General features: G+C 41.3%; 1 protein-coding gene across 10 annotated transcripts in view; it reads left to right on the forward strand.

Moving 5' to 3' along the window:
* Positions 1-25,704, forward strand: part of TRIO (trio Rho guanine nucleotide exchange factor) — a 351,333-nt gene that overhangs the window by 147,314 nt on the left and 178,315 nt on the right. For all 10 annotated transcript variants that reach the window (XM_066243866.1, XM_066243876.1, XM_066243803.1 and 7 more), the window contains 2 exons: positions 9,366-9,497; positions 25,453-25,683. In XM_066243866.1, the coding sequence (XP_066099963.1) occupies positions 9,366-9,497; positions 25,453-25,683 (363 nt within the window). The remainder of the gene's footprint in view (positions 1-9,365; positions 9,498-25,452; positions 25,684-25,704) is intronic.

Below are 25,704 nucleotides of genomic sequence, written 5' to 3' on the forward strand. Positions count from 1 at the left end.
GCACTTAGCACCCTGAGCTCCGAAGTCAGACAGCCTACTTGTTGTGCAACCTTAGGAAAGGGATTTAACCTCCCTGTTCCTTAGTTTTCCCATTTGTAAAGTGGAAGTAAATTCTCTTCTTGAGAGAAGTGTTTTATCTTGTAAATGAGATAATTCACATTAGGTACCTTGCATAGTGCCTGTTACACAGTGAGTACTAGTAATTGGAGCTGCTGTTTTTCACCCCTCTCCACCCCTCCCCCTTGTTATTACCACTGCAGGATTCTAAGTAGGATATGCTTTGGCAGGAAATAATCACAGAATGCCTGACTATCAGATTTAGATATCAAGCCTTTGCTTCTCAAAATAAGAAATGACAAAGTATAAGGATGACTATGCCAGGGCTGGAATCTGCTCCCCTGGGACGTTGCCGTCATGGTCACAGGACATATGCCATAGCTCCCAGCACCAGGCCCTCAGCCACGGAGCCCAGCAAATGTCTTCACCCATCACTTCTATCCGGGAACATTATTATCAGAATGTCCCCCCACTCCAGCACTTTCCGTAGCCCATGAGTGGGGTGCACCCACACCCTGGTGCAGAGGAGGGTGGAAGGGGCAGATCCAGCTGTTTAGCCCCCCCCAGCAATAGGCAGACTCTGCCATCAGGCACTGGGGCGAAAGGGGCCTTTGGGCACTTTCAGTGCCTTTCACAACTATTAAATGATTCGTATGGATTCTGACACATTGGCTTCCTTGGCTCATGTGCCCATCAAATACCTTACTTAAGAGGTAATGGGTAATATATGCCGGTAATGCTCCCCACACCTCCACAGTCCTTTCCTCAAACAAACTAGCTTAAGCAAACACAGCAAAAGGGAGAAAAAAGCAAGAGGAAAGTGATGTGCTCATCCCTGTGACGTCAGTGTGGAAGGTGTGCTGGAAGTGAGATTCCGTTTCAGGATGTTGGCAAAGAACACAGGAACTTTTAGCCTCTGGGAAGACATATGTGGAAGAGGCAAATGGTTGCCTTGTTTTAAAGAAAAGATAAGATACTGGTAGAGCTTTTTGGGAGAAAACTATATTCATAGGGGTTTGTACTGATGCTTCTAAGAAGAAAATAGTATGTCTTTAATCAGAAGCAGTCTCTGTTGAGGAGTGAGGTCATTAAAGGTAAGACAGAGGCCCCAACTTGCCTGGGCTTTGGGCAAGGCAGCTAGAATGTTGCACAAGACACTTATTAATAATGATCTCAACTCTAGAAACCTTTAAAGTGTGAAGCAAGAGAGGAAACTGAGTAGAATATAAAGAGAAAAAACTTTAATTGCCTCATGTAAAAGCTAAGCTGGGAAAAGGGACTTTCAGGTTTCAGGAGTGAGATTTTTCTGCTTACTAACCATTTTACTAGTTTTATTATAAAGGGTAAATAAAAGACCACACACAATAACAGCTCTTTTAAAATAATAGGAACCCTCTTCAGGATAAAATAGCACTGACTACAGGACTCCGTGACCTGCTCGGGTCCTTGTCATTGTGCAAAGTGATGGTGCCTTGTTCAGTGGGAATTATTCTGAGTAGGCAGCTGAGCCAGGTGCTGCCCGCCCATGTGTCAGCTGGGTTGGTAACCAAGCACGGGGTACAGCGACCCCCTGGAACTGGGGTGGGATGTAAGTGGGTAGTGGGCCCCCAGAGAGGTATGTCAAGATGCTGTGAATAAATTTGAAGCACCACAAGCTGCTTGGGTGGATGGCAGATAATCTGAAGCATAATAACACATAGGGAGAATCTCTTTCCTAAACATGGCAGGATTACCCAGAAGATTAATTGCTGCTCTGACCTGCCTGAAAATAATCTAGAAATGCCAGTGCCAGGGGCATTTTCCTGCACAATGTTTTATTGTTAAAAATTTCACCCTTGCAGCTAAGTTGGAAGAGTCTGGAGTGTTTTTTATTTGGATAAATGAGTGGCTGTAAGTTATGGATTTGAAGGAAATTAAGCTGGATGAATATATTGTTGAGCAGAATTTCTTGTCATTCTGTGTAATGACATAGTGCTTGGGGGTCTCTGTTCAGATCGTGTGGCCAGAGAAGGAGCCAGATCTAAGCTTAGGTTCAGAGTGGCCTGCTGAGGAAGAGGCCCAGCATCTTTGTTGGACCTTTATGGAGGCAGTGAAGCCTGCCCAGGCCACAGATGCCCAGGGGACATTAGGATGTCTTCAGAAAGTGTTTCCTTACCCTCAAGTAAAAATGCCAGTAAAAGTAAGAAAGAGCCTTGCAGATCACATTTACTACACAGTCTCCTCTCCCCAGGAGAGCAGTCACAGGACCAGGCCAGCACTGTTCCTTCTTGTTGCCTTCCAGTTATCCTTAAGCTATTTTTATAACCTCGGTAGGGAAAGGACCGGAAACTTGGATATCTTAAGTTAGGTGTCCATTATAACCACTAATTTAAAACCATCCAGGATTCTCTTGAAGAGTTTGCATCTTATTAGGAGGATATAGGGCTCGAGTATGTGGCCCCAGTATTAGTGGTCTGACGAAAGGAAGCAGCTTTCCAGACCAGGGCTCCGCTGCCACGAGGGGTGTGTGCTCCCGCCCCGCTCCTCTGTCTCTGTACGTTCTGGTGTCTGGGTGTCAATATTTGCACGTGGTTTCCTACACATGAATCTTGAGGTTTTGTAGGTGTTCTGCTTTTCAAAGCTGTCCAGGCCATTCTTTCTCTTTCATGATCTCCTCTCAAGTGAAAGTGGTGCAGGGTCAGAATGTCTTCTTGTCAATTTGGTGACGTGACCGTTATGTCAGCAGTTTCACCAGCAGGCGGTGTGGAGGGCTCCAGCCTTCCCTTTTTTGCTCATGTGGTATAGCCACGGGATAGCCCCTTGGTATTAAGAAGCTCCCATAGCAAATGTTATTAGAATTACAATGTTGCAACATAAATAAATAAAATGACTTGATTTTACTACACCTTAAAATCTCCCACTGTTACTATTAAAAAAATATGATCTAGAGTTCACTGTCCAGTATGGTCGCTAGCCAGTCAGCACGTGTGGCACTGAGGTTCCTTCAAGTTCAGTAAGATATTTAATTTTTATTTATTTTATTTTATTTTTTTATTTATTCATTTTTAGAGAGGAGAGAGAGAGAGACAGAGAGGGAGAGAGAGGAGAGACACAGAGAGAGAGAGAGAGAGAGAAGGGGGGAGGAGCTGGAGGCATCAACTCCCATATGTGCCTTGACCAGGCAAGCCCAGGGTTTTGAACTGGCGACCTCAGCATTTCCAGGTCGACGCTTTATCCACTGCGCCACCACAGGTCAGGCCGTTCAGTAAGATATTTAATAAAATAATCTAAACAGAGAATTAAATTAAAATTCACTTCCTTTGTCACAGTTTCCAAATTTTAGATGCTCAATAGCAGAAAGGGGTTCATGGCTACTTAGCACTGATCCCTCTTCCGTCGCTGCAGGAAGTTCTGTTAGTGTTGACAGAGGTTCACCTTCAGAGTGAACTGCACCTCTAGTCACCTGAGTTTAGCTATGGCTGTAAGGGCCTCTAATTTGATAATAGTCAAAAATAAAGTATCAACCAGTATTTGCATGGTTCTTTAAAATTTACAGCTCTTTAATACCAATCTCATTTCATCTTTAAATTAGGCTGGTGAAATAAATGGGGCTGGTGGCACTAGCCTTGTATTCTGTCTGGGGAAGTGATTTGCTCATGGTCTCAAAGCGTGGCCTTTCATTGGGTCTGTGAAAATCTTTTAGTTCTTGATGTTATAGCAGGAACAAGCACTTATGTTAATATTCACTTTCATAAAGGTTATAGAAGTAACATTTCCTGTAAACATGACATTTTGTCTGGCTAATTCAATCATAAGTCTGGGTTGAAATTAGAGGAAAATAATACTTCATTATTCCCTGTTGAATTTCTAAGGCACATGATACATATCTAATTGTTCCCACAGTGATGTTGTTTTACTTTATTAAAAGTATAGGCCTCGTTCTTGACTTGTAGTAAATCTCAAAAACAGAATTTTTATGGAATAGAAAGAATTGGAATAAACAAATACATATTTACATATAATAAAATGTATTCATGAAAAGTTACCAGGTGTAAGGTAGAGTGATCACTGGCCTATTTCACTTCGGATGGAACCCATCTGCCCAGCGCGCTGCCGGAGCTGTCAAGCTGTGCTCACAGTGGAAGGTGCCCGTTAGGCCTTAAATTTTCCTGGGCAGAGGAGGTGGATGCCCATTTCCCTTAGGGGCACCAGGAGGAGGGAGTGTACTGATTGAGACTTGAGGAGTAGAAATGATGAAATAAAATGTAAGGTAATGTTTTCTACAAATCAAAATAGAAAATTAAGGAATTAGAGGTAAGGAAGAAAAGAACTTGAATGTTTGAAGTCATGTATATTTTACATAGGTGTATAAAATTCATCCAGTCCTAATTTTTCCAAAGGGAAGAAAATTATTATAAATTAAGCATTCAAATATTATTTTAAAGCTTGACATTTTAAAAGGTTTCTGTTTCTTGTCTCCTAAACCGGGCTATCCAGCTGTGCTCAGCTGCCCGGCCATCACGGGTGTGGGGTGAGAGGTGGTGGGGCGAGGCTGGTGGTGGAGGCAGAGCAGCCCGGAGAGCTGAGCTGCTCCCACATCGGAGCCCTTGCTTGCTCAGCAGATGGAAATTAGTGGAATAAATTCTTGCGAAAATCAATCTGCTCATGAATGATCCAAGCTCCACCTAAAGCTTATCTATTACTCACCCTTCCCTCCTCTGCTTGCCTTGGTTTTACACACTGGCCGAACCAGACGCCCTTCATCTTCTGTTCGGCCACATGTGTAACTAGTCACCATTCTGCTAAGCATCAGAATCCCCACTTCTGAAGCTGGCTCCTGATTTGAATTCAGGGAAAGTAGTTTAATCCCTTGCATGCTCCTGTCTTCACCCTCAGCCCAGCCAGATGCTGGATGTTTCTTGTATTATGGCCTTCTGAGCATTTCAAACGTCAGACACTGAACTGGCTGCTCTGATCCCACTGGGGTCTGGCAGCCACTTCTGTTGTCCTTTATGAAGTGTTAGGCTCTGTGTGAGACGGGTTCCGCCATTGTTACTGTCCCAACTGTATTTGTCAAGGTGGTAATAGGGATGTGTGTGTATTGGGTGTAATAGAGTGGTCAGAGAAGTTTTTAAACAACATACCAGCCTCCCCACCCCCATAGGCATAATGTACATTATCATTTTACAAATTTCTGAAAGGTTCTATTCTGTAGGTACCTGTTGAACTTGAACACAGATCTTGACCTCAGAATACTTTTTCTTTGTGGAAGACCTGTTCACACCCTCTTTCTTGGCTCTCTGAATAGGATTGCTGTTCTCATGTCATCTAGGTTCAGATCCTATGGGTGATCAGCCTCAGAAGGTGTTCAGGGCCAGGGCTCATCCCTTGGAATCTAGGGTCGCCATCTCATAAATAAAAGACAGAAATTGTACTTTCTCAACAGTCTCTGCCAAACCATGGCCAGGTTTATTTCTGTCACTGGGATATTTAACCAAGCGAGTTTAGATGTGCAAAATCATTCCACAAGGTTTCCACATGGCAAGCCACCCTTTCCTATGTATTTAGAACCTGGCTACATTTTTTTCAGATATGTATAATCAAAATACCCTCTCAGGATAGGTTAAGAAATTATAAGTAAACTACTTTTACTACAGACACATACAAATCCTCTTAAATGTTTCTCTTTATTGGTTGCTTCAGAAACTAGAGTTGAATGTTTTAATAGTGATTTTGATACACTAATATGTTAATCTGACACTTCTGCTTATTGTGAAGTATTCTGTAACTAAAATTTTACTTTGTTGTATCAAGCATTTTAGCCTGTTAAGAATACATTGTAACTCTGTTTGGGGCATTTTGTAGTGACCAAGATGCAGGAGCAATTAATGACTGACTTGACCTGATGATTTATTAATGATGATGGTTAATCTTAGTCAATTCATAAACTGAAAAGGTTTAAACTAATTTAATAATTGGTGTTAAACGCAATAATCAAAGAGGAGAAAGTGAAACAGATCAAGACTAGTTAGAATCATTCAGCCTGATCTAATTGGTATTTATAAAACCCCTCACCCCAGAAATATTTAAACATATGCCTAATTAGTCATACCTGTATATACACGGAGGGGGCAAGGTGGAAAGTAATTTTATTGCTACTTTCATTGCTGTATGGATGGTAGGCGGGCACCATATAAAGTGTAATGAGGATATTCCCATGTGTGTACTGGTTTAAGCCACCAGAAACCACATACTATCAGATGACAATGCCAGTGCCAAGCGAATTGGTTTCAAGCCCTAAGGTTTGCATATGAGTATTTTTTTTCTGATTTAATTTAATAATAAAGGGATTTTTATAAACAATTCTTATTTGGACATCTTATCTATTTTAAGTTTCTAAAAATGTCCTAATTACTTGGGAGAGTGTTTTCATATATATTTTTAGAGAATCATAACACCCTTCCTGTGTGGCAGGTCAGTTACCCCATTTAATAGTTGTCCTCTTCATTCCCTGGTAGGCGGAAAGACAGCCAAGAGCTGGAATAAAAGAGGTGAAACTCAGGGAAATGTGTCCATGTCTATTTGGCTTAATTGAATTAACATCCTTAATTGGGCCTTCTGCTGCTTGCCTTTGACACTTAACGCGATGAATGCTGATTGGCTCTCCCGAGGAAATTTGGCCGTGGTTTCTCAGCTATTGATGAAGCCCCGAGGTTGTGGGGGGCAGGGGAGGACTGAGGAGAGACAGGAATGGGCTGAGCAGGCTGGCCCTGCAGCCTGTGGCTCACACTTCCGCTGTCTGCATGCGGAGTGGGGAGGGCCCGGGGACCCTGCCTGCTTCGGCCTACCCTTTGGTTCAGGGGACACAGCCGAGGAGTTTAGGGAGCCTTCATTGGTCTTTTTTAATCCTGTGTGTATTTGCTTTTGAAAAGGTAGAAAAATGGACCCCTTGCTCTTCCTAATGTTAAGTAAATGATTTCAGATACTTTACCATTAGCATTTTTATTTTATTTTTTAATTACAGCTTACATTCAATATTATTTTGAATTAGTGTCAAGTGGTTAGCATGGTCGTTAGACAATCATATACTTTACAAGTGTTCCCCATGATATTTCAAGTACTCACGTGGCACCACACATAGTTATTACAATACCACTGACTATACTCCTTGTGCTGTACTCACATCCCCACGACTTCCTGACTGCCGATTTGTACTTCTTAATCCCTTCACCTTTCACCCAGTCTCCCAGCCGCTCTGCCCTCTGGCAGCCGTCAGTCTGTTCTCTGTGTCTATGAGTCTGTTTCAATTTTGTTTGTTCATTTATTTTGTTCTTTAGATTCCATTTATAAGTGAAATCATATGGTGTTTGCCTGACTGACTTATTTCACTGAGCATAATACCCTCATACCCTCTTGGTTCATACATACTGTTGCAAATGGTAAGATTTCATTCTTTTTTGTGGCCAAGTTAATATTCCCTTGTATATACAGGGTGGGGCATGCAAAACAGAGTTTATTCATATTATTATTTATTAGTTGTGTTACTTTCTGTACAAACAACAGTAAACCTACTTTTGCCTCATTCTTTATGTACCACATCTTTTCTAATCTACTCTTCTATTGATGGGGCTATCACTTGGGCTACTTCCAGATCTTGGTTACTGTAAATAACACTGCAGTGAACATAGGGGTGCCTATAGTCTTTTCAATTTGTGTTTTGGGTTTCTTTGGATATATTCCCAGAAATGGAATGGCTGGGTTATAAGATGGTTCCATTTTTAATTTTTTGAGAAGCCTCTACACTATTTTCCACAGTGGCTGCATTTTCACCAATAGTGCATGAGGGTTCCCTTTTCTCCACTACTTGTTGTTTGTTGATTTATTGATGGTAGCTATATCTGACAAGTGTGAGGCGATATCTAGTTGTGGTTTGAATGTGCATTTTTCTGATGACTAGTGATGCTGAACATTAGCCATCGATAGGTCTTCTTTGGAGAAGTGTCTATTCAGGTTCCTCTGACTTTTTTTTCATTTTGCTGTTGAGTTATATGAGTTCTTTATAAATTTGGGATAGTAGCTCCTAATTGAATATATCTTTGGTGAATATCTTTTCCAATTTAGTAGGGTATCTTTTTTGTTTTTTTTTGGTATTTATTTATTTATTTATTTATTTATTTATTTATTTATTTTTCTTTCCATTTTTCTGAAGCTGGAAACAGGGAGAGATAGTCAGACAGACTCCCGCATGCGCCTGACCGGGATCCACCCGGCACGCCCACCATGGGGCGACGCTCTGCCCACCAGGGGGCGATGCTCTGCCCATCCTGGGCGTCGCCATGTTGCGACCAGAGCCACTCTAGCGCCTGAGGCAGCGGCCACAGAGCCATCCCCAGCGCCCGGGCCATCTTTGCTCCAATGGAGCCTTGGCTGCGGGAGGGGAAGAGAGAGACAGAGGAAAGCACGGCGGAGGGGTGGAGAAGCAAATGGGCGCTTCTCCTGTGTGCCCTGGCCGGGAATCGAACCCGGGTCCTCCGCACGCTAGGCCGACGCTCTACCGCTGAGCCAACCGGCCAGGGCCATCTTTTTTGTTTTGCTGATGGTTTTCTTTAGTGTGCAAAAACTTTCTAGTTTGATGTAATCCCATTTGTTTATTTTTTCTTTTGTTTCCTTTGTCCAAGGTGATATAGCAGAAAAAAATATGCTAAGAGAACTGTCAGAAATTTTACTGCCTATGTTTTCTTCTTGGAGTTTTATTGTTTCAAATCTTACATTTAAGTCCTTAGTCCTTTTTGAGTTTATTCTTGTAAATGGTTTAAGAAGGTGGATAAAGACAGTCTATTCAATAAATAGTGTTGGGAAAATTGGACAGATATATGCAGAAGTGAAACCATTAGCAATTTAGTATAAGAAGAAGCAGGAAGGCTGAACTACAGCTCCTGGAGAATTGCACCTTGTTGTCTTGCCCTGCCTAACAGGTCAGGGCAGTTAGAAATGGAGAGGAAAAATTGCCCAGGATGCCCAAAACAGACTGTGCAGGGCAGAGCTGCTCCAAGTGCACTTTAGACGTGGGCCCCAGAGTCATTTGAGGTCATCATTTCAAAAGTAGGTTCCTGGGCCCAGCCCCAATTCTACTGGAACCTAAACTTGGCTGGAGTCCAGGAATCCAGTTTGAGAACTCGTAGGAAAGCCATTGGAGATGGAGATTCAACCCTGCTATGTTCTTAGAACGTCTCAACTCTCCTTATTTTAACACTACATTAAGAAATAGCCACTTCTCACTATACATTGCCATCAGTAGACAATATCTTTTTTGTTTTCAACCTTCCAAGTATATGAGCAACGTGGACTCGTGGTGCAAAGCCTGCGGTGAGGTGGACCTTCCCTCCGAGCTGCAGGACCTGGAGGACGCCATCCATCACCATCAGGGGATATACGAGCACATCACCCTGGCTTATTCGGAGGTAAGCGGTCAGTTCTGCTTCAGTTGCGAAGCAACATTATTTTTGCATCATAGCACGAAAGCTGAATCTTCTCTGCATGTTTTAGAAAATACATATTTGTACACTATTCAGTCTACTCAAGAGCCCTGTAGTCTTCTTGAGTGAACTTTCTAGAAAAGAAGCAAACCAGATGCAGCCTCACATTCTGGATTGCAAAGCACACACCGTTTTCTTCAACTGTGTATAGCTACTTGCCATTTTAGAAATCTCAGTGTGGTGTTTTCTTTATTATTTTAAGGTAAATTACTTAATTACCCTGTTCAATTTTCAGCCACCCGTTGACCCGCTTGTGTGTGGGTGTTCAGTGCCAGGCTTTGTTGTAGAGCTTTAGGTGATCACTGCTTTAGCGCTCACAACTCTGGGACATATACTGCCATTGACCCTGCTGTGACAAATGAGGAAACTGAGGCTTGGCAATGAAGCGACTTGTGCCAGGTCAAGAGCTGTGGGAGGTGGTGCTGGAAGATGAGACCAGGCAGGCCAGCTCCGTGTTCTCAGCGGTCTCTGGGTCATATCACATGCTAAGTGCAGGGATGATGACAGCGGGTAGGTTGAGGCGTGTCACTCTTGTCCACGTCTTGGCCATCTGGCCCTTCAGGCCTGCCTGCCTGCCTCTCTAGCACCCATTAAATTCCTGGAGGTCAGTGGGGAGTGGGTAGGAATCAGTGCATGCTTGCCTTTGGCAGGGCCTTCTCCACTCTCCCTGAATGATGAGTATCTTTGAAACTGCTAATGTGGAAGATTACTGGAGACTTCAGTGAGAAAACACTCACAGCCCACTGGCAGAGGGCCGGGCACAGAGCAGAAGTTTAGCAAATCTTTGGCTCCATTTCTTCCCTGCTGTGAGCCAGAGCTGCAGCCACCGTGAAGGTTGTGGGGAAGAAACTGGCCCTTTGCTCTGTCATCCAGCCCTGCCTGCTCCCCCAGGCAGCTGTCGCTCTTGTGCCCTTGGGTCTGGTCTCCTGACCCCCGAGTGCCCAAGGGTGAACTAAACAGATGTCTGATGCACTGTGTATGACACTTGCTTTGGAATGTGGTCAAACCTCCTTCCCATGGAAGCTGATCGCTACATGTTTGTTTCTCAGCTACCCGTTTGCCTAACAGGATTCCTTTATCTTTTAGCACTATCTTATGTTGTCCCTGAAATTCAAAAATAGTCACCTCTGTATTTTGCTTCTTAATTTGGCATCCAGTGTTTATTAGCTAGTTTGATTTATCTAGTTTATTAGGAACTATATAAATGATAGCCTTTTTTATAGTGAAAATGAAAATTGAACAGTTCTGTAATTGTAAACTACACTCTGAATAATGAAGATTTTGTGGGTTTAAAAGCGTTAAGTTTTTTCCCCAGGTGTACCATATCTGTGCCGCCCTTAATTTAGACCAGTAATGAGGAAAGTGGACGACCTTGTCACCCACTATGTCATGAGGCCTTCACTAATTGCTTACTGAGGACATTCCCAGGAGCGGCTTTTTGACTTCAGTGGTAGGTTTCCCGGCCGCTTTGGGATTGAACACCCACGCACAAGCGGGTCAACAGGAGCTGGGCTACTAATGTCTTTGCCTGCAGGACTGACTTAGTCAACGCGACTTGACCATGTGATGCTCTGGCCCAGCCAGCTGGTCCAGTCGGCCTATGGCCCTGGGTACTTCTAGCAGAGTACAGAATTTTCTCACTGTTACCACTGCAGTCTATGTAAATGGGGCATCTTGACAGCAGATTCATTCAATTTTAAATTTGATGGTACTATTTGATGGCAAGTGAACAACTTTCTAGGCTGGGGTCCTAAAGCACAATTTTTAGTCTAAGAACTTGTTTGCAACTGAGCTGAACACGGAAGGACACAGTAATTTGAACTGGAAAGACTTTAAGTGGAACAGAATGCATTTTTTTTTTTTTTTGCCTTTTACATTATTTAAAATTTGAAATAGTTTCAAGCTATAGAAGTGTTAGAACAGAACAAATGAGCTCCCATACTCCCTGGACCCAGATTGCCCAATTTTGAATATTCTACATTGGCTCACCCTCTCCTGCCCTACCTCTCTCTAATCATCCATCAACACTGCTACTACGCGACCATCCTACCCACAGACCCATTCATGTTTCCCACTGCTCCACCTGCATCTCTGTCTTTCTCTTGCTCGGCCCAGTAGGCCATCCAACAGCATGCGTTGCAATAGTGGATATGTCTCCTTCATAGTGGAGCATTTTCTAGTCTTTCTCTGTCTTATGTCTGACAGTCTTAGAGAAAACAGACCTCTTGTTCTGTAGAATGATCCTCAGTCTCCCTGCCCATTCAGTTTTCCTCATAGACTGACTGGATTGTTCTAGGAGGGTAAGAGGGTACAGACCCATTCTGTAACTGGTGATGTTAACTTTGACCTTTTGGTAAGGTTGGTGTCTGCAAGGTTTCTCCAATGTAAGATCACCATTGGAAAGTGTGTTGTTAGCATTTTGTGACAAGATACACTGATATAACACAGTGTCTGTTCATCTTCTTCTCGTGGCCTTAGCCTCTGCTGGTGGTTCCCGCCCATGTCAATTACCACTGTGATGGCTGTCGGATGAGTGGCACTTCTTTTCATCATTCCGTCTGTTTATTAGGTGGCCCTTTCTACCACAAGGAAGAGGTTCATTCATTCATTATTGCAGTATGAATTTACAAAATCTTTCTATATTCAATGGGTTATATTCCAGCACTCTCTTTTGATGCCTAAACTGTCCACAGTTGGCCAGCAGGAGCTCCCTTTCTGTGTTTGTTTATTTGGGTTTTTTGGATATGTTATTATTATTTGAGCATAACTGTCTAGCATAACAAGATGTTCCCAGACTCATCTTGTCCTTTACCTGCCTCATCCCTGAGATCAACCATCTCACCAAGAAGTTCTGGTTCCTTGTGCTGTTGTGTGGTATTTACAAACTAAGATCTGGGTGCTTGAGAGGGTTTGTTTGCTTTGGGGTGTCAGTGCGTCTATGACCTTTGAGCAGACAGGGTCGGAAACACCTGTGACGGGGTTCATTCACCCATCATCCATCCATGTACGTCTGAAACTCTTGCTGTCTCTGTGTATCTCCATTTGAAAACTGCATATGTTCTCACTGGTGCTTCCCTTTCTAATCCTGTACCTCAGGGTTCTTTCCAGCTTCCCCCATTCTGTTTATACATTCCTTCTCAGACAGCAATGAAACTGGCTCCCTTTATGCTCAGTATATTAACTCATTTGTTTAATTAGTGTATTTGCTCAATCTCCCAACCTCTCTGTCTGGCCTCTCTGAACCTGACCCTCCCCCTGCCACCCGCCCACTTCCTTAGAAAGCTGGGCACCTCCACCCCGCCGCACTGCCTCGGACCCTGCACCATTTTCTCCATGCTGGGAGAGGAGGGGAGGAAAGATGGAAAGGAAGGACTGCTCGTGTTTTTTAAGTGACTTTTTTTCTACCCTCAATCAGTGGTTTTCTAACTAGGTGTGCTTGCTGGTTAAAAGTGCAGCTTCTCATACCCTCCCACCCCCCATGAAAATCTCCATTTTCAATGGTTCCCTTAGAGATTCAGTGACCGGTACTGATGCTTTACAGACCACACACACAGGCGGTCCTTCCCCTGCTCTGAAGCTTGGTGGTCAGGCTGCTCAGAGACATGCATCCCACAGACAAGCCTGCTATGAATGCAGGGCCGCGGATGAGTGGGGGTTTACGTGCAAGGTTTGCTCGTCCTTTTTCCCTTCTCTTCTCCCTTCCTTCCATCCCACAGTTTTTCTCTTTAGACAGTGTTTGTCGATTCTAGTCCCTGATGATACAAGTTTGCAGTGGGAAACCGTCCCACCACTTTTTTCCAAGACACAAACACCTGCTTTTCTGTGTTTTTAATTAGACCTGTCCAATGTTGTTCCTGTTTGTGTGTTAGCAGCAGGAGCATACCTGTGCCTCGTAAACATTCGCTTGCTCCAGCTTGCCAGGTTTGGGGCTCTTGTTGTCTGATGTAGTTGATCGCAGGAGAGTGAAGCAATATGAATGTCTGGGCCAAGCTATAGTTTTAGAAACAGCATACAGTGTGGTTACTTCTAACATTTTAAGCAAGCAAACTTATCAACTACTTTCTCCACAAACTAAATTCATAACAGTGATGGTTATCTCAGTGTGCTCATGCCATCCTATAAACTTTAAACATCACAAATTTGAATTGGGAGGTCAGGACTGTGACCACACACCTGCTGCAGGTCCTGGCTGCTGCCACCATGCACTGCTATTCTTGAAGGAGAAAAGTGAAGTGCCCTGTTGTGTTTGGCCCACACCAATCCAGTGTGGCTTCAAGATTTCATTTCTGCCTCAGTTTTTCTCAACAAATACGCTGACTTACTGCACACTTCAGCAGGGCTTCCTGGAAATAGCTGATTTGCTGCCTGCAGAGCTGGTCGAGCACCTTTTTTAAGGCCCTGGATAAGAGGGCGTGATTTGTGGTATTAGCATGGGAGAAAAACAGTAAAATGAGTCATCTGGATAGTAAACTTTAACTAACATCATGTATCTGGGATGTGCGTGGAGCTCATCTGCCTTGCTACAAAGTAAGGTCCACGAAGCCCTCGTTACAAAGCCTCGTTAAGCATTCCGGCATTGCTGTAGATGAGCAGGTGCTAGGGTCAGCATTTGGCACAGCGTCAGAGCCAACAGACCACATGGCAGCCTCTCTCCTTCCCCAAACACTCCATCTGAGGCCTTGCAAGGGCTTGACATATAGGAGCAAAAAAGGTCAAACTCAAGCGAAATCTACAGAATACATGTGTCCCCTGCATACGTCTGACTTACTAACGGGGCTACCCCAGCAGTTTCTGGTTTCAGTCTTGTTTTGGTCTTTACTTTCTGAAAATCACAGGTAGCGGTGTCCGAGTCCAGCAGTTAGATTGACCTGGTTCTGAGTAAGAAACCTAAGACCTGAAAGAAATAGGATATACCTCTACAAGCTTTGTCTAGGGAGAGGACCATCTCAGAGGGGAGTCAGAAGCTCTGAGGACAAGGCTGCTGCCTTCCGTGTAGTAGGCGGCCTCCGCGAGGCATGGGCCAATACCAAACTTTTCAGAAGGTCGTGGCCTGTGTTATTGGTGGGAGCTTCTTAGTGTAGCGCTGCTCAGACAGGTTTAACCTCCTTACTTAAAGATAGGCTGTTCATGTCTTTGGCTGAAGAATGTGACTCTTAGCTACAAGATAAGCTGGGTACTCACATGCTGACGTCTTCATCACTCCTGCTTTGCAAAAACCTTTTCTGAGTACAATTATGTAAGAGTTGGACAGGAGAGTGGTGGCTGTGAAACCTTTTCCAGGCTTAACATGGAGGTCTGAGGTCTGTGCTCTGCAGGCCATCTTGAGCCAAGCCCTGCGAAGGAATCAAATCAGATGTTGCTGGTTTGAGTCAGTGCACATAGGGTAATTCATTTCATAAAGGTTTGGGAGGACCACCGTTTATTTATGACAGGCTAAGTATAGTCATTTCTAACCACGCCTTGATGTATTTGTGTATGTTGCCTGTTGGGGTTATATCTCAACATTTCCTAGCACTTCTAGATCTACAACACCACATTTGGACTTAATCAACAGATCATAGGTCATAGCTGGTCTTTGGGTGGTGATTTTTGCAATCTTAAGCAATAATCGCTAAGTACTGTTCTCTTAGCTCAGAGCAACTTGCTTACTCTGTGCAAGTGAAGAATAGTTCTGCTGGAGACTCTTAGCTACTAGTAGTTCTAATCTGATTTAATGGGAAACATAGTGATCGGTGTACCAGAAATAAGAATAGGCAAGTCCTTGTGAGGTTTGGTGGAACATTTTTTAGGGTGACGTACAGGAGTTCAAGTGGCAAATTTATATGCAGTTGTGATTAAAAGTAAGTATTTAAGAACCAGACTTTGTTATAGGTTCTAACCAGTTAAGTTTCCTCTTAAATATTAGGAACAAACTTTGACATGGTAAACTTTGAAATTTTAATCACTTTTTTTTGCTTTAGTTAATACTTCCACTTTTTTAAACTCAGGTATTCGAGCATATCAGTTGATGTTTATAAAATGTTAATCTTTGTAAAATGTAACTTTCATGGCCGTGAAAGTCCCCCAAGCACTGTACTCCAACAGAAACAAAGAGCAAACCTAAAGAAATGAGACACTTTGATCTGCTCAAAAATGATGGAAGGAAGTCCTGCTTTTTTATTTTCTTTTTGCAGCTATAGTATAGTCCCTTTAAGGGATAGGGTTTGACTGCCAAAATGCTAGAAACACATTTTTAGGCAAAACATATAACTTAAGCAAATTAGTTTATCTGGTTCTGTAGCACAGAAATAAAAAATGCTCACATATATTACTATTTAGTACTGAAATTGTATATTAATATTTTGGCGGCTAGATATACAGGGTGGAGCCAAAGTAGGTTTATAGTTGTAAGTACATGAAACACAGAGTTTATTCTTACAGTCTTATTTATTAATTATTATATTATTTTTCATATGAACAACTATAAAGATACTTTTATCCCCCCTCCCCCCATACATTTTGGTCTCTCTTTTCAATAATTTTCTTCTGGTTATTCTGTACCATTTAAAAATCTCTTTCCATAAAATAGAACAGTAGTCTTCATAAAATTCTAGTATATTATTTCCCTACGTAATACTACTGTACTTACAAAGACAAAGATATTTTGCTAAAAGTTACTAAAACATATATGATATTCTTTATGTACTCGAATAATACCTTCTAAGTTGAGAAATCTGTGAAAGCTATACTGAAATGAAATGGAATTACTTCTAAAAGGGTTTTTGGAGAAATGCGGTATCTGAGCGTGCCCGTGGAGTTGCGCACTGTCTGGTCTTCGTGCAGACAAGTGTGTTTTCTTGCCCAGAATCCTCCCTGCTGCTTCGCCACCACTGAGTGATGGTACCAGCAGTGCTTAGGGATTTCCAGAAGACAAAACTTTGCTTAATGAGTTATCTTGTGTTAAGGTATTGGTGTGTCTCCATATGCAGCCACCCCTCACCACCCCTCCGCCATGAGCGAGCATGGTGTTTCTCAGCCCAGTAATAGTATCAGCTCTTCCCACCCAAGGAAAGACAATCAGTGGAATATTCTTGTTCAGATTATTCTTTTCTTCTTAGGAGTAGAATAACGATGGTGTCACATTAGACTTGGTAAGGGCTGGGAACTGATGTTTTCTTGTGTTGCTGGTTTAAGATCAAAAACAGTGGTTTAAGATAGAGGTTTGCTTTTGCTGTTGTTTAAGTCCAAAGACTGGCATTCCAGGGCTTGTGTGGTAGTTCTCTTAGTCAGAGGCCCTCTGGATCCTTTTGTCTTTTTGATTTGCCTCTTTTGGCAAGTGGGCTGCCATTCTGAAGGTTACCTCAAGGTCATGAGTAGCTGCTGAAGCTCCAGCCATCTCCACCAAGTTCTTGGCATCAGGGAGCAGAAAGAGGCAACAGGGAATAAGCATGCTCAGCCTCCTATTCAGCATTTTCCTGGAAGTCGCAGTCAATATTTTCTTACTTCTTTACGTTGGCCACTTCTGTTTGTAAGCAAGGCTGGGAAATGTAGTTTCATAGCTGGGGCGTTACTGTTCCTAACAGGGGTTTGGTATTGAGAAGAGGCAAGTGACTTTGAGGAGGCAGCTGTCAGTTTCTGCCACACCTTTCTAGTCTATATGCATCTGACAGGTGTTCACCAAATCATATGCTGTGCTGCACATTCCCTGGTTATATATGTTACAAGGGCTAAAACACAGAGGAAATATTTATAAGGGATCTTTCTAGGCCCTGTGCAGTGTGAAATGTGTGTATTATAACACTTGTTCTCAGTCCTGAGAGATGCTGCTCCTCCCCATTTAACAAAAATGTTATGATGGATGCCTGCTAAAATAAAATGTATGGATAATAACCTATCTTCACATAAAATTCATGTATGTTCATACCTATAAATTGCATATATGCTACAGTAGAAATTAAAGACAGAAAAAAGTGATTTATGATAAAATGTGTTTCAGCCTGTAAATGTCTAAGTACATGCACAATAGAAAAGAAAAAAAATAGATATTCAGGCCATATGTATAAAATCAGTATGAATATGGCAACTACAAATGCAGACTGGACATGAGTAAGACGTGGTGACTCAGATACTGTATTGAGGCTGGTGTTATCTTAACTGATGGTTTGAAATGGTAAGCAACTCTGGTCAAGTTCCAAAGAAAACCACACACTGCCTTGCTCTGAGTAACATGGTAATCGCATTCCCAGAAAAATTAGTGTATATTAGAAAAGAAAAATTTTAAAAAGAACTTCATGTTTGTATGTTAAATAGTGCCTAGCTCAGGTTATTACCCAAAACAGGACACTTTTCCTTTTGAAGTAATATTCTGCCTCTCTGAGTCCATCACAGTAAGTCCATTCACTGTGCCTCCCCTTCTCACAGCCACTGTATCAGGACCTGCCTACTCCTAAATCAGTGGTTCGGTTGGCTCGTTTTTTACCTGCCCTGTTTGGTTATGTCAGCTTCGCTTGTTTCCACTTAAGTTTTGCCATCTTGTTGTATTAGATCACTTTTAACCTAGGAAGGGCAGCTTTCATAAGCAACAGTCAGCACCTCCAACAAAGATCTCAAAATCGCGTATTGGAAAAAATGTTGCATTCCACCATGACGTAATGTTGTAAGAGGATTAAAAGAAGAGATTAGAAAATTCCGCAGGCCTCGCACTTGCCTGACTGTGGTTGCTAGAGGCTTACTGTGTCAGCCTGTGCGCTCCCCCGTCGCCCTCCTCCTCCGTCCGGAGGTCTCGCCTCTGAACCCTCTGTGCTCCTGCTCTCAGTAGAAACCCAAGTATGGCCATTCCACTCCGAATGCGGCTGTCCCACCCTGAACGCGCCCATCTCTTCAATAGAAACCCAAGGAGGTTTTCAGAGTCAGAAGTGTCTGAGCTCAGAGGTCATGGTGTCGAGGCTTTACTTGAAGAAGCCTACTGAGTCGCACAGCCCCCTTACTCTGCATGTCTTTCTTCCTGTCTGATTGGACATGTTTTTTCTATCACGTCTGGCTTAATCATTCCAAAGTCCTAAGACTCTCTTAAAAATGAAAAAATAGATAACACTTTTCCCCCCACATTTCACCCTCATCATTACTTATTTCTTTGGTTAGTCTGAGTGCTTCGCATCTCATTTTATGTATTTCAAGAGTTAACTGCCACAGCACTAAAGTCTTTTTCAAAAGCTGATGACATTTTAATGAGCATTACTTTTTAAAGTTAATGAATCAAATGGCATTTAAAAGTTTTCTTTCTATTTTTTTTTTAATAAATTTTTATTAATGGTAATGGGATGACATTAATAAATCAGGGTACATATATTCAAAGAAAACATGTCTAGGTTATTTTGTCTTCAAATTATGTTGCAAATCCCTCGCCCAAAGTCAGATTGTCCTCCGCCACCCTCTATCTAGTTCTCTGTGCCCCTCCCCCTCCCCCTAACTCTCTCCCTCCCTCCCTCCCATGTCCTCCCTCCCCCCCCCCACCCTTGGTAACCACCACACTCTTGTCCATGTCTCTTAGTCTCATTTTTATGTTCCACCAATGTATGGAATCATGTAGTTCTTGTTTTTTTCTGATTTACTTATTTCACTCCTTATAATGTTATCAAGATCCCACCATTTTGCTGTAAATGATCTGATGTCATCATTTCTTATGGCTGAGTAGTATTCCATAGTGTATATGTGCCACATCTTCTTTATCCAGTCTTCTATTGAAGGGCTTTTTGGTTGTTTCCATGTCTTGGCCACTGTGAACAGTGCTGCAATGAACATGGGGCTACATGTGTCTTCACGTATCAATGTTTCTGAGGTTTTGGGGTATATACCCAGTAGAGGGATTGCTGGGTCATAAGGTAGTTCTATTTGCAGTTTTTTGAGGAACCACCATACTTTCCTCCATAATGGTTGTACTACTTTACAGTCCCACCAACAGTGAATGAGGGTTCCTTTTTCTCCACAGCCTCTCCAACATTTGCTATTACCCGTCTTGTTGATAATAGCTAATCTAACAGGAGTGAGGTGGTATCTCATTGTAGTTTTGATTTGCATTTCTCTAATAACTAATGAAGCTGAGCATCTTTTCATATATCTGTTGGCCATTTGTATCTCTTCCTGGGAGAAGTGTCTGTTCATGTCCTCTTCCCATTTTTTTATTGGATTGCTTGTTTGTTTGTTGTTGAGTTTTATGAGTTCTTTGTAAATTTTGGATATTAGGCCCTTATCTGAGCTGTCGTTTGAAAATATCAGTTCCCATATAGTTGGCTGTCTGTTTATTTTGATATCAGTTTCTCTTGCTGAGCAAAAACTTTTAATTCTGATGTAGTCCCATTCATTTATCTTTGCCTTCACTTCTCTTGCCATTGGAGTCAAGTTCATAAAATGTTCTTTAAAACCCAGGTCCATGATTTTAGTACCTATGTCTTCTTCTATGTACTTTATTGTTTCAGGTCTTATATTTAGGTCTTTGATCCATTTTGAATTAATTTTAGTACACGGGGACAGGCTGTAGTCGAGTTTCATTCTTTTGCATGTGGCTTTCCAGTTTTCCCAACACCATTTGTTGAAGAGGCTTTCTTTTCTCCATTGTGTGTTGTTGGCCCCTTTATCAAAGATTATTTGACCATATATATGTGGTTTTATTTCTGGGCTTTCTATTCTGTTCCATTGGTCTGAGTGTCTATTTTTTTGCCAATACCATGCTGTTTTGATTATCGTGGCCCTATAATATAGTTTAAAGTCAGGTATTGTAATGCCCCCAGCTTCATTCTTTTTCCTTAGGATTGTTTTGGCTATTCGGGGTTTTTTATAGTTCCATATAAATCTGATGATTTTTTGTTCCATTTCTTTAAAAAATCTCATAGGGATTTGGATGGGAATTGCATTAAATTTGTATATTGCTTTGGGTAATATGGCCATTTTGATTATATTTATTCTTCCTATCCAAGAACAAGGAATATTTTTCCATCTCATTGTATCTTTTTCGATTTCCCTTAACAATGCTTTGTAATTTTCATTATATAGGTCCTTTACGTTCTTTGTTATGTTTATTCCTAGGTATTTTATTTTTTTTGTTGCAATCGTGAAGGGGATTATTTTTTTGAGTTCGTTTTCTAATATTTCATTGTTGGCATATAGAAAGGCTATGGACTTTTGTATGTTAATTTTTTTTTTTTTTTTTTTTTTTTTTTTTTTTTTGCATTTTTCTGAAGCTGGAAACAGGGAGAGACAGTCAGACAGACTCCCGCATGCGCCCGACCGGGATCCACCCGGCACGCCCACCATGGGGCGATGCTCTGCCCACCAGGGGACGATGCTCTGCCCATCCTGGGCGTCGCCATGTTGCGACCAGAGCCACTCTAGCGCCTGAGGCAGAGGCCACAGAGCCATCCCCAGCGCCCAGGCCATCTTTGCTCCAATGGAGCCTTGGCTGCGGGAGGGGAAGAGAGAGACAGAGAGGAAAGCGCGGCGGAGGGGTGGAGAAGCAAATGGGCGCTTCTCCTGTGTGCCCTGGCCGGGATGTATGTTAATTTTGTATCCTGCGACCTTACTGTATTGGTTTATTGTTTCTAATAATCTTTTTGTGGAGTCCTTCGGGTTTTCGATGTATAGGATCATATCATCAGCAAAAAGTGATAGCTTTACTTCTTCTTTTCCGATATGGATGCCTTTTATTTCTTTGTCTTGTCTGATTGCTCTGGCCAGAACTTCTAGCACCACGTTGAATAAGAGTGGAGAGAGTGGACAACCCTGTCTTGTTCCTGATTTAAGGTAGAAAGTCCTCAGTTTTATGCCGTTTAATAGGATGTTGGCTGATGGTTTATCATATATGGCCTTTATCATGTTGAGATATTTTCCTTCTATACCCATTTTGTTGAGAGTCTTAAACATAAAATTGTGTTGTATTTTATCAAAAGCCTTTTCTGCATCTATTGATAAGATCATGTGGTTTTTGTTCTTTGTTTTGTTGATATGGGGTGTATTACGTTAACCGTTTTGCGTATGTTGAACCATCCTTGAGATTCTGGGATGAATCCCACTTGATCATGATGTATTATTTTTTTAATATGTTGTTGTATTCGGTTTGCCAGTATTTTGTTTAGTATTTTAGCATCTGTATTCATTAGAGATATTGGTCTGTAGTTTTCTTTCTTTGTGCCATCCTTGCCAGGTTTTGGTATGAGGGTTATGTTGGCCTCATAAAATGTGTTTGGAAGTATTGCTTCTTCTTCAATTTTTTGGAAGATTTTGAGTAGAATAGGAACCACGTCTTCTTTGAATGTTTGATAGAATTCACTAGTATAACCGTCTGGGCCTGGACTTTTATTTTTGGGGAGATTTTTAATAGTTTTTTCTATTTCCTCCCTGCTGATTGGTCTGTTTAGGCTTTCTGCTTCTTCATGACTCAGTCTAGGAAGGTTGTATTGTTCTAGGAATTTATCCATTTCTTCTAGATTGTTGTATTTGGTGGCATATAATTTTTCATAGTATTCTACAATAATTCTTTGTATTTCTATGATGTCTGTGGTGATCTCTCCTCTTTCATTTTGGATTTTATTTATTTGAGTCCTGTGTCTTTTTTCCTTGGTGAGTCTTGCCAAGAGTTTGTCAATTTTGTTGATCTTTTCAAAGAACCAGCTCCTTGTTTTATTGATTTTTTCTATAGTTTTTCTGTTCTCTATTTCATTTATTTCTGCTCTGATTTTTATTATCTCCTTTCTTCGGCTGGTTTTGGGTTGTCTTTGTTCTTCTTTTTCTAGTTCCTTAAGGTGTGAAGTTAAGTGGTTTACTTCGGCTCTCTCTTGTTTGTTCATATAGGCCTGAAGTGATATGAACTTTCCTCTTATTACTGCTTTTGCTGCATCCCAGAGATTCTGATATGTCGTATTTTCATTTTCATTTGTCTGTATATATCTTTTGATTTCTGCGCTTATTTCTTCTTTGACCCATTCATTTTTTAGAAGTATGTTGTTTAGTTTCCACATTTTTGTGGGTTTTTCCCCCTCTTTTTTGCAGTTGAATTCTAGTTTCAAGGCTTTATGATCAGAAAATATGCTTGGTACAATTTCAATTTTTCTAAATTTGCTGATATTGTCTTTGTGGCCCAACATATGGTCAATTCTTGAGAATGTTCCATGTACACTAGAGAAAAATGTATACTCTGTCGCTTTGGGATGAAGTGTCCTGTAGATGTCTATCATATCCAGGTGTTCTAGTATTTCGTTTAAGGCCACTATATCTTTATTGATTCTCTGTTTGGATGACCGATCTAGAGCCGTCAGCGGTGTATTGAGGTCTCCAAGTATGATTGTATTTTTGTTAGTTTTTGTTTTAAGGTCAATAAGTAGCTGTCTTATATATTTTGGTGCTCCTTGGTTTGGTGCATATATATTAAGGATTGTTATGTCTTCTTGATTCAACTTCCCCTTAATCATTATGAACTGACCATTTTTGTCTCTGAGTACTTTTTCTGTCTTGTAGTCAGCATTATTAGATATGAGTATTGCTACACCTGCTTTTTTTTTTTTGGGTGTTGTTTGCTTGGAGTATTGTTTTCCAGCCTTTCACTTTGAATTTGTTTTTATCCTTGTTGCTTAGATGTGTTTCTTGTAGGCAGCATATAGTTGGATTTTCTTTTTTAATCCATTCTGCTACTCTGTGTCTTTTTATTGGTAAGTTTAATCCATTTACATTTAGTGTAATTATTGACACTTGTGGGTTCCCTACTGCCATTTTATAAATTGCTTTCTGTTAGTTTTGTATCTAGTTTGATTCTTCTCTTTTGTTTTTCTATCATTTGTTTTTGTTTGTTTGTGTTCCATACTTCTTTCCTCTGTTGCTACCTTTTTTAAGTCAAGTGTTTTTGTGGTGGTTTTTTTAAGGGTGGTTACCATTAAGTAATGAAAAGGGTACCTACCATATTCATTGTAGTACCCTATCTTATAAGTATTTCTGCACTTCATCATCCTTTGCTACTGTTAATCTCCATCCTCTCCCCCCTTTTTTTCCTTTGTTGTCACAGTTTAAGTTTGGTTTTATTATGTTCTTGGTGGAGCTGTTACTTGTGGTGTTGTTTTCTTTTGTTCTTTGAATCTGGTTAGTATTTCCTGGAGTGGGGGCTTTCTGTTGATAAATTCTCTCATCTTTTCTGTATTTGTGAATGTTTTTATATCTCCTTCATACTTGAAGGATAGCTTTGATGGGTATAGTATTCTTGGCTGAAAGTTCCTCTCTTTCAGGGCTTTAAATATTGGGGTCCACTCTCTTCTAGCTTGTAGAGTTTCTGCTGAGAAATCTGATGATAATCTAATAGGCCTTCCTTTATATGTTGTACTCTTCTTTTCCCTGGCTGCCTTGAGAATTTTTTCTTTGTCATTGGTTTGTGTCATCTTTATTATGATGTGCCTTGGAGTGGGTTTGTTGGGGTTAAGAAAACTTGGTGTTCTGTTTGCTTCTTGAATTTGAGGCTTTAGTTCCTTGCACAGGCTTGGGAAGTTCTCGTCTATTATTTGTTTGAGTATATTCTCCATTCCATTTTCTTTCTCTTCTCCCTCTGATATACCTATTATTCTTATGTTATTCTTTCTGATGGAGTCAGACAATTCCTGTAGGGCTTTCTCATTTTTTATTATTTTTGAGTCTCTTTCTTCTTCTCTCTGTTGTGCCTCAAGTTGTTTGTCTTCTATTTCACTAATCCTATCTTCAATCTGGGCTGTTCTGTTAGCTAAGCTTGTTATCTCGTTTTTCAGCTCGTGAATTGAGTTTTTCATTTCTGTTTGATTTGTTTTTATAGTTTCAATTTCCTTGGTAATATATTCTTTGTGTTCATTGAGTTGTTTTCTGATCTCCCTATATTGCCTTTCTGTGTTTTCTTGTATATCTGAGTATTTTTAAGATTTCTATTTTAAATTCTCTGTCATTTAGCTCCAAGGCTTCCAATATGTTAAGTCTTTTCTCCATAGATTTTTCCACATCTATTTGTGTTACCTCTCTTTCTTTTGTATCCATAATATTCGATTTCCTCTTTCTTATTGGCATCTGAGGGTGGTCTTATTGATAGCACGCAGGCGCACTCCCTCGCGGCTTGAATGAGCGTCGCTGCGGTAGCTTCCTCCACACCCTCGTCTCTCAGATTCAAGTGATAACAGTCCTTTTGCTTTCAGTTTGTGTGGAACTCCGGAATGCTCCGAGGATAAATTTTTCTGTTTCTAGTTGATAAATTTGTTGTGATTTAGGGGAGATCTGTCGGACGCGCTTCTCACGGCACCATTTCCGTGACGTCACTCCAAACTGTGGTATTTATTTTCTTTCTATTTTGTAAAGTAAAATTGCTGTCCAACTATGTCAGGAAGTTTATGTGCATATTTCTTGCTACGTCCTAAATTACTGATTTTTTTAAAACTGAGATTTCAAGATTCCATGTTCAAATTTTGCTCCAGTGTGATTTTTTCTCTCTAATAATATCTCAAGAGAAAAGTATTCCTTTTAAATTTTAATTTGAGGATACCCCAACAGTGCAATTTTATATCAGCCAACTTACGTCATTTAAGGCAAAATACTATGTTTATTCATTAAGAATAACATCTACTACAATGTTTTATAATAATATTTTTTGTTGTTGTTGTTTTTTTATAATAATGTTTTTTAACTCAGAGTTTTACCACATTTAGTTTTGTGGTGTCATTGGATAACTGATGGATTTGTTCTTGATTTTATTTTGTTCTTTATAAAATTTATAAAATAAAACTATGGCTTATGTATGTGTGTGAGTATGAGTGCACATATATCTGAGGATGGAGTCTGCAGTGTGGCCTGGGCAAAGCTGTGATTTTTGAGTCATCACTCGTTTTTAACCCCCTGTCCATTTTGCGAGCAGGTGAGCCAGGATGGGAAGTCGCTCCTCGACAAGCTTCAGCGGCCCTTGACTCCTGGCAGCTCTGATTCCCTGACAGCCTCTGCCAACTACTCCAAGGCTGTGCACCACGTCCTGGATGTCATCCACGAGGTGCTGCACCACCAGCGACAGCTGGAAAACATCTGGCAGCATCGCAAGGTGCGGCTGCACCAGCGGCTGCAGCTGTGTGTCTTCCAGCAGGACGTCCAGCAGGTCAGTGCCACACAGCCCCTC

This window comes from Saccopteryx bilineata, chromosome 1 (genome assembly GCF_036850765.1).
Source record: "Saccopteryx bilineata isolate mSacBil1 chromosome 1, mSacBil1_pri_phased_curated, whole genome shotgun sequence".
Taxonomy (NCBI): Eukaryota; Metazoa; Chordata; class Mammalia; order Chiroptera; family Emballonuridae; genus Saccopteryx; species Saccopteryx bilineata.